At 39.9% G+C, this 13,727-nt stretch overlaps 1 protein-coding gene across 1 annotated transcript in view; it reads right to left on the reverse strand.

The window, feature by feature from the left end:
* The window catches only part of LOC138760433 (calpain-2 catalytic subunit-like), a 93,655-nt gene that overhangs the window by 34,152 nt on the left and 45,776 nt on the right, over positions 1 to 13,727 (reverse strand). Inside the window, exons 4-6 of the mRNA XM_069931015.1 lie at positions 6,604 to 6,737; positions 5,202 to 5,370; positions 1,400 to 1,483 (exon numbers count right to left, since the gene is read on the reverse strand). Coding sequence (XP_069787116.1) covers positions 1,400 to 1,483; positions 5,202 to 5,370; positions 6,604 to 6,737 — 387 coding nt within the window. The remainder of the gene's footprint in view (positions 1 to 1,399; positions 1,484 to 5,201; positions 5,371 to 6,603; positions 6,738 to 13,727) is intronic.

Raw genomic sequence — 13,727 nt, forward strand, 5'->3', positions numbered from 1 at the left:
GATGTCACAGATGCTTAGAGAATAATTAAAATGACAAAGGATTTGGAGAAACTAGGAAAAATATGAATTTTGTTTAAATGGGGGCCAATTTGATGCAAGGCAGCTTATAGATCAAGGGTATGGGTGCCTTAGACAATGTATTTAAGGATTGTAATGGTAAGGCAGCTACCATTAGGTTTCACATCAGAACACACTACAGATACCAAAATATGAACCCAAATATAATCTGCTGGATGAACTCAGCAGGTGAAGCAACAAAAAGAATGGTTGGTATTTTGAGCCAAAATTCTTCATCAAGACTGGGCATGTAGAGAAAAGAAGCTAGTGTCAAGGGAGGGTAAAACAGGAGCCTTGTGGGATTGGTGAACCAGGTAGAAGTGAAAAATCACAGTGGCAGTAGATTGACACATGACAGACAAAGGGAGAGAGAGGCAAGAAAATCAAGGGTCAGGTGGAGTAAATTAAGAGAATCTGTAGATGCTGGGGTCTAGTTCAGTACATAAAAGTGCTGGAAAACTTTAGGTAGGTCGCACAGTATCCATAGGAAATAAAAGGCAGTCATTGTTTTACCTGAACCCATCATCGGGAACTTGAGGGGAAGGAGTGAGGAAGGGGCGGACCACAGGCAAATGTGTGAGTGGGAAATTTGCAGTCCACGGGTCCCATTTCTGGAATCTGACAGGAAGAGGTGAAAATGGTGGTACAAAGAAAAACCAGATGGAACTAACTGGTGAGAAGAGAGCACAAGAATATAGTGGAGAGATGGGGATGGAATTAAAGAGGAGGGAGAATGAGCATGGTTAGCGGGCTGGGTAGAAAAGGGGAGAAACAGAAGAGTGGGAAGAGTGAAGAACAGATATGATAAAGAATAAACAAAGAGGACACATTACCTGAAGTTAAAACATTTTACATTCACGCCATATGGTTGTTCCACCCCTCCCACCCTGTTCTCTTTACACAGGCTTCTCTTCTCCATGTCCCCAGTCTTAACAAAGAGCTTTGGCTCAAAGCATCAACCATTCTTTCACTCCCACTGATGCTGAGCTCCTCCAGCAGACTGATTAGCAGAGAGATACTGGGAGTCAAGGAACTGAATGTCAGTTGTGAAGGAATATTTGAACTCAAGGACTCAGAAAGTTGAAGGCTGAATTGGTGAGAATGTTTGCAAGGATAGCTGTGCCTGATTGTTTTGGCCCACAGATAAAACATAGGAGGGTTGCTATACCTGTATAACAACTTACTTCTTTCAGCACCATTAAAAGGGGAGGAGACCAAAAAAAGGTGATTTCATTCAAAGTTAGTTTGGGAAATTGCAGAGGAACAATGCCTCACCCTTTCATGGAATTCTAAATGCTCTACCAGAATACAAGATATTAAAAGCACTTAATTTTGGACTTACTATTTCTGCTCCTGTTAAGGAGTAAGCATGACCTTTGACCAGCTGCTGCGAAGTAATTGCCTCGGTCTCTGCTGAGCTGGTGATCTAATGCATAAACAAGTCAACCATTAAATAGGTAACACATGTAGGTCAATGATATGTAATTTTTAGTCTCACACTGCAAAGTTTGTTGTCTATTGTTGTATGAAATATCTATCCAATATATCTTTTGTATTCATAAGAAGTGAAGAGCCAATAACATTCCAAGATTAAGAGGTAAACTGAAAAGTGGTCTTCGGAATTAAACACAAACCTCAATACATTTGTAAATGAGATTGTAAAGAGAAGAAATTGTAAATTGATGCACAGAATATAAATATATTTCCTTTTAACTGAGCAATATCTGAAAGAGTCAAATTACTATTTTATTCTCCAATCACACATTGAGTGAAGTTATTTCTCTGACTCCTCAGGCACAGATTGACACATAACTCTCAGGAAATTTATGGCAAAAATATAATGGCCACAATCAGCTCTTCTCAGCAGTGGAGTCTACCCTATAATCAGCATAACTTTTATTGTATCTAAAATATAGAATTCCTGACTGAATGTTTAAGTGCATGAAGGTAAATTGTTCAGGGAAGATTGCATGCACTTAAAAAAAACTTCCCTTTAGTTGTCTGTGCAATGGAAACAAAACTGGACAGAGTTCTACAGATAAATGATCATCCCCTTGTAATTGGAACTTCAAGAAATCTTGAAGTTCTATTCAAGTTCAAAGATAAAATGTTCAATAAGGTTGCATCACAGTTCACTTAATTTGGCAGCAGTGCATGGTATAAATAAGATGGCCTGAGCCCATTCTTTCAACAAGGTAGATTTCCAAGGGAGTTCTGGTATCTCTGTGTGCTAATGTTGTACTCTCACAATAGTTGCACAACATGCTGGAAGCTGACAATTCATAGATAGTTGATCAAGTTCCAAATTTACCTCTACAGCATTTTCTGACCATTATTAGGCCAGGTTCCAGAACAGAAGCTGTGACCTTTCACATCAGACTAGACTGAGAGGTGCATGTGCAAACTTCTCTGAAAGTGGGAACTCAGGTGGACAAAATGACGTTGGGCATGCTTGTCTGCATCGGGAAAGATACGTAGTACAGAGTGGGGACCTCATTATTCACACTTAAATTACTCTATTCAGTTCTGTTCCCCCAACTGGAAGGGATGCAGAGACAATTCACCAGGATGTTGCCAGGACTGGAGGTCTTGATTGATGAGGGCTTAGGAAGCTGACAGGTGACCTTATAGTTTATAAATAAATTAGGGGCTTGGATAAATTGACTGTTCACTATATTTTACCCCAAGATAAATTATTACAGAACTAGAGAGCACATTTCAGGTGAGAGGGAAAGATTTATGAGGGATTTGAGAGGCAACTTTTTCACCTGGAATGAACTGCCAGAGAAAACTTAGAAGCAGCTACTATTACAACATTCAAAAGAGATTTGGTCAGATTTATGGATAGGAAGAGCTTAGAAGAATGCAGACCAAATGCTAGCAAATGGGGCTGGCTCAGAATTCCTCCTTGATCTGCAAGGAAGAGTTGGGGTGAGAGCTTATTCATGACCAGGCCTCTAGCACTAAATATGTAGTCTAGCACTTGTTCACTGCTGCCAAAATCTGATTTAACTGAGATGTTGTGGCCATTATAAAGACTTGACTGGAAGAAGGGCAGGATTGGCTGATGCAGGTGCTGGGGTTTAGGTGTTTTAAATGGAATAGGATGGGAAATAAGAGAAAGGGGGCAGTGGGTAGTGGTCAGGGATAGTGTCATGGATATAGAAAGGGAGGAGGTTGTAGAGATAGTTTTCACTGAGTTGGTGTGGGTGGTAGTCAGAAATAGGAAAGGAGCAGTCACTGTGCTGGGAGTAGTCCATAGGCCCCAAATAGCCCTCGGGACACCGACGAGCAGATAAGCAGGCAGATTTTGGAATGGTGCAGGTAATACAGGTTTGTAGTAATGGGTAATTTCAACTTCCCTAATATTAACTGGCACCTCCTGACTGCAAGAAAGATAGATGGGCTGAATTTGTCGGATGTGTCCAAGAAAGATTCCTAACATAGTATGTGGACCAGCTGATGAGTGGAAAGCACATACAAGATCTAATTCTGAACCTGGTCAGGTGGCGGACCTCTCGGTGGGGGAGCATTTTGGTGAACAACTTCCCGAGCTTTAGCATCAGCATGGAAAAGGATAAAAGCAGACAAAATGGGAAAGTGCTTAATTGGGGAATGGCTAATTACAATGCTACTCAAGACAGTCAGCATGGTTTTGTGAAGGGAAAGTTATGCCTCATGAGCTTAACTGAGGTTTTTGAGAAGATAACAAAAGAAATTGATGAAGGTAAGGCAGTAGATGTGGTATTAGTATGGATTAGTGTGGCTTTTTACATGGATTTTCATAAGACATTTGACAAGGAGACATGAGAGACTCATTCAGAAAGTCTTGAGGGATGGGATCCATGGAGCCTTGACAGTGTGGATAAAATAGTGGCTTGCAGGAAGAAAGCAGAGAGTAGTAGTAGAAGGAAAGTGGTCTTCCTGGAGGTCAGTGACTACCAGTGCCACAAGGATCTGTTCTGGCACCCTTCTCTTTGCAATTTTTATAAATGACCTGGATAAAGAGGCAGAAGGATAGGTCTGTAAGTTTGTGGATGATACAAAAGTTGGAGTTGTGGATGGAGCTGAAGGTAAAAAAAAGGATATAGACAGGATGCAGACTTGGTTAGAAAAATGGAAGGTGGAGTTCAATCTGGCTATGTGCGAGGTGATGCATTTTGGAAGGACAAACCAGAAGGCTGAGTACAGGGTTAATGGTTGGTAACTTAAGAGTGTGGATGAACAGAGGAACCTTGAGATGTAAATCCATACATCCCTCAAGGTCGCTGCACAGGTTGACAGGATAGATAAGAAGGCCTCTGGGATGCTGGGCTTCATTAATAGTGGGATTGAGTTCAAGAGTGGAGAGGTAATGTTGCAACTCTACAAATCTCTGGTGAGACCACACTTAAAAGAGTACTGCATTCAGTTCTGGTCACCTCATTACAGGAAGGATGTGGGAGCTATGGAGAGGGTGCAGTGGAGATTTACCAGGATGTTACCTGGATTGGAAAATAAGTCTAATGATGAAAGGTTAGCAGAGCTGGGACTTTTTTCTTTGGAGTAAAGGAGACTTAATAGAGGTCTACAAGATTACGAGAGGCATAGATAGGGTGGACAGCAAGCGCTTGTTTCCCAGGGCAGGAATAGCGTGTTTTTTTAATGCAGAGTTGTGGGTGCCTGGAATGCCTTGCCATGGATGATGGTAGAGGATGAACATTGGAGGCATTTAAGAGACTCCTAGACAGGCACATTGATGGAAGAAAAATAGAAGGTTGTGGGGTAGGGAGGGTTTAGAATTTTTTTTAAAAAAAGGAATAGATGGGTCGGCACAACATCGAGAGCTAAAGGGCCCTGTACTGTGCTGTGGTGTTCTATCAGAGAAGCAAATTTCAGAAACATATTGCAATGTTGTGACAATCTTATATTGTGCCTTGCAGTTAAGGAGGACACAACTTTTCACCAAGTTCACATCTATGAGAGAGCAACTCATCTACGTCAGGATAAATGGAAACTTACACACATTATTGATGTTGCCACTAATTCTGATAAACTCAGTGATGTTTCTCTTATAGCACTATATGATAAATTATTATTAGAGCAAGCAAAAATTAATCCAAAATATAAACCAAGGATGATGAACGCAGGATTAAGATACTCACATTAATTGAACATCCAAGCAGTGACCCAGATCTTAATGCCTTTTGAATGATCTTGAAGAGATTTTCCGGTGCCTTATTTAATTCATACCACTCTGAAATGCCTCCTGTAAAATCCTCAAAGCCTTCTGTTGTGGATCCCCCTGACAGTGCTTCGTAGGACCCATTTAACCTGGGAGATGGATAAATTAAAATTAGTCCTTCGTAAGAACATGAGAACAATATCTGTCAAATGTTGTTGCTGTCAGTGCAAGCAATAATGGTAAAGGGTTCCTGGCTCTGGCTCGGTAGAATGGACACATTGTGAATTTAATCCAGGAAAGGAAGACCAAATGCAGCTGATTTATTCAATGACTTTCATAACCTTGGGATAGCGCAGGCAATATAGTCAAACCAAGGCCACCCGTAAATTGGAGGAGCCACACCTAATATTCCATCTGGGCACTCTCCAACTGGATGGTATTATCATTGACTCTGGTTTCTGCTAGACCACTCCCCGTTCTTCCTCACTTCCCTATCACTCTGTCTCCTTTTCTCCAGCTGCACCCCCTTCCCTCTCCATTCACAGAGCCATCTCCCCTCCCTCTTTTGCTGCTGTGCCCTCACTCTCTAATCTGCCTCTTACCTGTGCTCTTCCCCTACCCTTCCCCCCACCATTTTATTCAGGTGCCTGCCCCAATTTTGCTCATACCTTGATGAAGGGGTCAGGCCCGAAACATTGGTTATGCATCTTTATCTTTGCTGTATAAAGAATGCTGTTTGACCCTCCCTGTGGCATAGTTGGTGTAGCGGTTAGTGCAATGCCTTTACAGCGTCAGCAATCGGGACCGGTTTGGGTTTGAATCCTGCGCTGTCTGTAAGGAGTTTGTATGTTCTCCCTGTGTCTGTGTGAGTTTTCTCCTGGGGGTCTGGTTTTTTCCAACCTTTCAAAAATGTACTGGGGCCATAGGTTAATTGGGGGTAAAATCAGGCAGCACAGATTCTTGGGGCTAAATGGCCTGTTACTGTGCTGTATGTTTAAATAAATTGTTTTTATTTTCAATAAAACAGAATTTGTTGATGGAAAGTTTCCCCAATTAACTCTAGAAAATGAAATAAAATTTCATTTGGATAATTTGATTTTTTTTCTCAGGCTGAAGATTTGACAGGGCAGAGTTGACTTTGGAAATGGTTCCGAGGGAGATTGTAATCAGCCAGTTATGTGACCTTTGGTTAAACCTCCTTCAAATGCTACCTTTGACAATGTAGTACAATTTCAGTTCAACAGTGCAGCATCAGATTCTTCCCATCTCTTTGGGAATTTAACCCAAAACTACTGAGTTATGCATATATTACAAATGATCTAAATAAAGCAAAAATAGTTATGAATGAAAGTACTATTTTCACAGTAAAATTGCAGACTTACTTTGAATAAGCTTTCTCCAGCAGAGCACTCCAAAACTCATTTCCTGAAGCTGAGTGCACGAACATTAGTTCATCATCTTTTGTTGGCAGCCTATCATCAATCACCACATCCACCCATTCTCCATACTGCCAGAACTAGAATATCAAGAGATTATTTCAATATAGAAGCCTGCCACAACTCCAAATAAGGCTAATAATCTGAAATTTAAAATAAATGCTGCTTTTTAAAGAAAACAACAGATTACTTGTCGACCACTTTGGAAAGAAAATTAGCAAATCAGATTATTATTTAAAGAGAGAAAAATTACAGCATGCTGTTTTGCAGAGAAATCTGTGAAGTGCCTGTACATAAATCACAAAAAGGTTAGTTTGCAGATGGTGCAAGAGTCCAAAAAAAAAGGCAAACAGAATGTTATCCTTTATTCTTGGAGGGATTTAAGCACAGGAAGGTTCTTCTGTAATTGTGCAGAGTACTCAGGCTGTACCCGTACACTGTGAGCAATTCTGGCCTCCTTGCTTGAGAAAGGCTTTTGAGGCAACGGAGAGGAGTTGTCTGGGTTAAATCTGGAAATCAGATGGAGATTATACTCAATGGCGTTTAGAAAGATGGAGGCCAATCTTGTAGAAACATAAAATTGTGGACCTCAAGTTGAGCTGGCAAGGGGAGTGCATGGTAAATGGAAGCTTTCAAAGATTTTTTAAAAATTGAGAATGAAGAGTTGATACGTTTATGTCAGAATTAAAGACATGACTAACAGGCAGCAGGAACCTTTTGAAAGATATTGAGATCCTGGTTAAGAAGAAGGAGGTAATAGGCAGCAAGAAATACTTGGGTATAAAAATTGCATGAAAATACTTAAGTGAATCTGGTGGACTATGATAAAGCATGTGGTTGTTCTGGCAGACAAGTGAGGGAAAATTCCAAGGGTTTCAGCAGAGCAAGGGTGAGGTCCAAAATTAGTCCTCTTGAAGATCAGGGTGGTCCCTATACATCAAGTGAAAAGAATTGGGGGGAAATCTTAAATGGATCTTTTCCATCTGTTTTTACTCAGGAAATAGATACAGAGCCTATAGAAGTGGGTCATGAAACATATATGAAAGATATATACAGATTACAGAAGAGGAAGTGCTGAATGTCTTGAGGAAAATAAGAGTGGAGTAATCCCCAGGGCCAAATATTCCCTCCAACCTTGAGGGAGGCTAGCACAGAAATTGCAGGCACTCTTGCAGAGGTGTTTAAAATGTACTTAGCCATAAGTGTGGTGCCAGAGGGTAGCTAATGTTGTTCTATTGTTTAAGAAAAGCTTAACTGGGAAAGTATACACAAGGGAGCCTGACATCAATAGTGTGCATGTTATTGGAAGGTATCCCAAGAGACCACATATACAAGTATTTGGATAGACAAAGAATAATTATGGATAGTCAACATGACTTTGTGTGTTAGGTCATATCTAACCAATCTTACAGAGAAGCCATTCTCAACCTCTCTTTGGGTTGGGCCCTTTAGGGCACTGCTCCACATTTATGGGCCTCTTTCCATGTGAAGCAGTCAAGTTTTGGTTTCTTACATACTTCTGAATAGGAAATGTGATCCCCTTGTTATAAAAAAAGTGAGAATCCTGGAAATTATAGTATTACAACAGTGGTGTGCAAACTATTGGAGAGGATTCTTAAGGATTGGATCTATGAGCATTTGGAGAAGTACAGTCTATACAAGGATAGTCACCATGGCTTTGTAAAGGGAAGGTCATGCCCCATGAGCCTGATTGAGTTTTTTGAGGAGGTAACAAAGGAAATTGATGAGGGGGAGGCAGTAGATGTGGACTATATGGATTTTAGTAAGGCATTTGACAAGGTCCCCCATGAGAGACTTCTTCAGAAAATTATGAGGCATGGGACCATGGAACCTTGGCTCTGTAGATAAAAACATGGCTTGCATGTAGAAAGCAGAGAGTTGTGGTGAAAGGAAAGTATTCGGCCTGGATGTCAGTGACTAGTGGAGTTCTTTGTGATCTTTATAAATTACCCTGACGAAGAAGCAGAAGAATGAGTCAGTAAGTTTGCTAATAATATGAAGATTGGAGGAATTGTCATAGGTTACAGAAGGACATGGACACGATGAAGAGTTGGGTGAAGAAGTGGCAAAATGAGTTCAATTTGGATAGGTGCGAGGAGATGCATTTTGGAAGGTCAATCAGAAGGTGTCAGTTACTTGGGAGTGTGTATGAACAGAGGGATCCTTCAAGGTTGTTGTGCAAGTTGATTGTGAGTAAGAAGGTCTATGGGATGTTGGGCTTCATTAATAGGGGTATTGAGTTCAGGAGTCAAGAGATCATGTTACAACTCTACAAATCTCTGGTGAAACCACCATTGGAGAATTGTGTTCAGTTCTGGTCACCTCATTACAGGAAGAATGTGGAAGCTATGGAGAGCGTGCAGAGGATATTTACCACGATGTTGCCTGGATTGGAAAACAAGTCTTATGAGGCAAGGTGAGCAGAGCAGGGTCTTTTTCCTTTGGAGTGTAGAAGGATGAAAGGAGACTTAATAGAGGTCTACAAGATTATGAGGGCCATAGATAGGTTGCACAACTAGCATCTTTGTCCTAGGCCAGGAATAGCAAACACCAGAGGATATATGTACAAAATGATGGGAGGGGAATTCAGGGAGACATCAGGGGTAAGTTTTTTTTTTAAATACAGAGAGTTGTGGGTGGCTGGAATGCCTCGCTTGCAACGGTGGAGGTTGAAACATGAGGGGCATTTAAGAGACTTTTAAACAGACACATGGATGGAAGAAAAATAGAGGGTTACTGGGTAGGGAGAGTTTAGTACTTTTTTAAGGAATATATGGGTCAGCACAACAGAGGGCTGAAGGGCCTGTACTGAAGTGTTCTATGTTTTCTCCTACCAACTACTTAAAAAAATATTTATGTTACACAAGGTGAAAAGAAAACAAGACATTTACTTAAATGCTGTCCCCAGGGGGCCGTTGAGTCCCTGTTGAGAATGGCTGTTCTAGTTTTTGAGCAGGTTACTAGGTAAGGTGATGAAGGAAAGGCAGTGAATGTTTTCTACACTGGGTTTAGTAAGGCCTTTGACAAGATCCTGCATGGGAGGTTGGTCAAGAAGGTTCAATTACTCAGTATTCATGGTGAGGTAGTAAACTGGATTTGACATTGGCTTTATGATTGAAGACAGAGATTGATAATAGAGAATTGCCTGCCTGATTAGATGCCTATAATTAGTGGTGTGTCTTAGGGATTGGGGCTAGATCCATTGATGTTTGTTATCTATATCATCGATTTGGATGAAAATGTGATCAATTGGATCAGCAAATTTGCAGATGACACCAAGATTGGGGGTGGTAGTGGACAGCAAGGAAGGCTCTCAAATCTTGCAGGGGGAACTGGACTAGCTGGAAAAATGAGCGGCAAAATGGCAGATGGAATTTAATGCAGACAAGTGTGAGATGCAGCACTTTGGATGCACAAACCAGGGAAGGACTTGCAATAAACAGTCAGGAACTGCAGAGTGCAGTAGAACAGAGGGATTTGGAAATGCAGATGTGGATTTCCTTGAAACTGGTGTCCTCGATAGTTCTAAAAAGGGGGTTTGGCACTTTGGCCTTAATAAATCAAAGTTTTGAGTACAGGAGTTGGGAATGTTATAATGAAGTTGTATAGGTCAATAGTGAGGACAAGACACCTTTTCCTTTATTTGACCCAGTGGGCCACAGTTTTAAGTTTGTAATCAAACAATTCACACATAATTAAAGTGCACATTCCAGATTTTACTCAAAGTTATTTGCATATATTTTGGTTTCATCCTGGAAAAATGACAGCATTTTTTATACATAGTCCCTTCATTTCAGGGCACTATAATATTTGGGACATTTGGTTTCACAGGTTTTTGTGACTATTCAGATATGTTTAATTGCTTCATTGGTACAGGTATAAGAGAGCTAGGTTTGCTTCTAAGGTTTTGATCAATTTTGGAGTCTGTAGTTGCCATTCCAAGAAGAGCAGTGTGAGCTGCCTCAAATGACTACTGCCCAGTAGCACTAACATCAGTGATGAAATGCTTCGAGAGGCTGGTCGTGGCCAGAATTAACAAGAACCTAAGTAAAGATCTGAACCCACTTTAGATGTGTTTCAGATGTAGGACTGAGACAGAAACTTTTTTTAAAGTATACAATTTATAAATGTTCTGCCTATACCAAATTTTTCCAGTATTTTTAAAAAAAGCCATTCCAAATGGTCAAATGCTTTTTATATGTCTAGGAAGACAGTAATACTTGGATTTTGTTCCGATTTAGCCATGCGTATTATATTAAGCAATCTTTCTAGATTATTTGAGAAATGCCTTCCTTTAACAAATCCTGCTTGGTCTGTATGTATTAGTTTTGGCAAGTATTGTCCTAATCTATTAGCTAATGCTTTCACAAGTATCTTATAATCAGTATTTAACAGAAATATTGATCTGAATGACAAAGTTTTTTTGGTACACTGAAATAATCGCAGTTGAGAATGACTCCGGGAGGATCTATGTCCAGTTTGGTCCAGGATATCCATTAAAAGAGGCATTAATAATGATTTGAATCGTCTTTAAAACTCAGGTGGGAATCTATCCTCTCCCAGTGATTTATTAGCTTGTTGGGTCCGCAGCACCTTTTTGATTTCTTCCCTTGTGAAGGGAATATCTAATTTAATCTTTCTCTCTCTTCCAGCCTTGGAAGTATGACATTCAGCAAAAATTATTCAATTTCGTTCTCATTTCTTAGTAATTCTGATTTGTATAGTTTTGTGTAATATTGTCTAAAATGTCATTAATTTATTTTTACTTGTATACTAGAATGTCTTTTTCTGTTTTTATAGCATTTATCATTCTTGATGACTCCTCTTTTAATTTGCCAAGCTAAAACTTTGTGCACCTGTTCACTCAACAGGTTCAACAGTTTTTATTATAGCTGTTTTCTGTGCTATATGTTTGTATTGTATTATGTCTTAGCTTTTTATTCTCTACTAATCTGTATTCTTCTTGTCATCTTGTTCTTTTATTTTTTTCTAATTCTTTAATATCCTTCTCCAAACTGTTTACTTCTGCCATATGTTCCCTCTTAAGATTTTTCATATAGAATACAATTTGTCCCCTTAAATATGCTTTAAGCATGTCCCATATCTGAAAAATATTATTAGTAAATAGTAGATTTGTTTCACAAAATATTTCTCTTTATAAATTTGCAAAAGTCTGTTCTTTTAAGCAATGTAGTATTGAGATGCCATCTGTATACATTCTCTTGCTTTTCCATTGTTGTTATAGCTAATATTAATGGAGAATGGTCTGACAGAAGTCTCGCTGGATATTCTGTTTTTATTACTCTACTTTTTAACTGGGCAGACATTAAAAAATAAGTCAGTCCTTGTATGTGAATCGTACACCCTTGAGTAGAAAGAGTAGTCTCTCTGTGGGATTTAATTTCCTCCATACATCAATAAGATTTAGATCTTTCATACCTCAAAGCCTCCTCAGCTGAACTAGTCTATGGCAAGACCCTTGCAGTCCCAGGCCAGTTTCTTCCTTTAGCACCCAATCAAACCACTGACACAGCAGTCATCCTCAAGACACTGTGAAACAAATTGAGCTCCATTGAACCACCACCACCATCGCAACACACTCAGCCACCTTGCAGTCCCCACCCCAGACTTATCCTCCTGCGAGTATGCATTCGTGTGAAGGGGCACGCATAGAACTCCCCTTCAGCACCCCTATGAGGGACCCTACAAGGTGTTGCAAAGGAACGCATTCACCTTTACACTCAACATTGGGGGCAAGGAGGAACTATTCACATTGGACCACTTGAAACCAGCCCACCTGGACTTGTCACAACTAGTACAGGTCCCCCCACTGGTGCATAGGCGTTGGCCACTGACACAGTAGACCTTACCCTTGACACATCATGAGACCATAGATGGGGATGTTTGTGTGGCGATGCACATAATTGTAGCAGTGAACTGGCCCTGCTCTGCTTGTCACATGCGATCAGTGGGGCAGCCGAGGCAATGATGATGTCACGGGACCTTCTCTTCCTGTCCCGATCAAAAGGGTCCATGCGCACTTGTCTCAGCATGATGCAAGTTCTGGAACACAAGGGGTTGGACCAGACACAGCCTTAAAGGCTGCAGCGCAGAATTCAAAGCAAAGCAGTTGTATTACTTGAGCTCTCAGCCTGTTGCCTCAGTCTTTTCGCTGCACTCATGCACAACCCGCTACAAACTGATTTTTAGCCATTTTAAAAGGAATAGATGAATCTAGAGGGCAAGAACAACCCAAAAGTGAACAGATCACTCTTCTGAAAATTCAGTTTATATTCTGAAAATTGCTTGAATTGATAAAGTAGTGATAAAATGAATGGGATCGACCGGACAGGATTCAAGATATACAACAGAAGGTCATGTGCATAAAGTGACACCTTATGAATTCCTTCTCTTGTGATTCTGAGATATCAGCTGACTGCCGAAAAGCCAAAACTAAAGGTTGTAAAGCCAAATTATATAAGAATGAGTTTAGAGAACATCCCTGCCTAGTTCCACGATACAATTTAAAAGGTTTGGATTTAATTGAATTAGTAAAAATTGAAGCTGTAGGAGATAAATATATCACTTTAATTCAATTTATAAACTGGTGACCAAAATTAAATTTCTCTAATACACTGAATAAATATTCCCATTCTATGCTATCAAAAACTTTTTTTTGGCATCCAATGAAATAATACATTCAGTGGATGAAATTGTAGAATAAAGAATATCTAACAACCTACGAATATTAAATTGTAGGTAACATACCTTAATAAACCCAGTTTGATCTTCAGAAATAACTAAAAGCATAAAATTCTCTAATCTATGAACTAAACTCTTAGAGAGTATTTCACCATGAACATAGAACTTAGATTTACTCTTTAAAAGTTGTGTTTGCATAGGATAAGTAAGAAGCAAATCATGTTTAGTTCGACCCTTCTTTTAAAAAGCTCAGGTTTTAGAGCTAAGGTATATTGTTGATTAATACACTTCAGCTGATTAGCTAAATCATCTCTCTCAGAAATTAGCCTTCTTTTTAATGTTACTAA

This window comes from Narcine bancroftii, chromosome 4 (assembly GCF_036971445.1).
Source record: "Narcine bancroftii isolate sNarBan1 chromosome 4, sNarBan1.hap1, whole genome shotgun sequence".
Lineage (NCBI taxonomy): Eukaryota > Metazoa > Chordata > Chondrichthyes > Torpediniformes > Narcinidae > Narcine > Narcine bancroftii.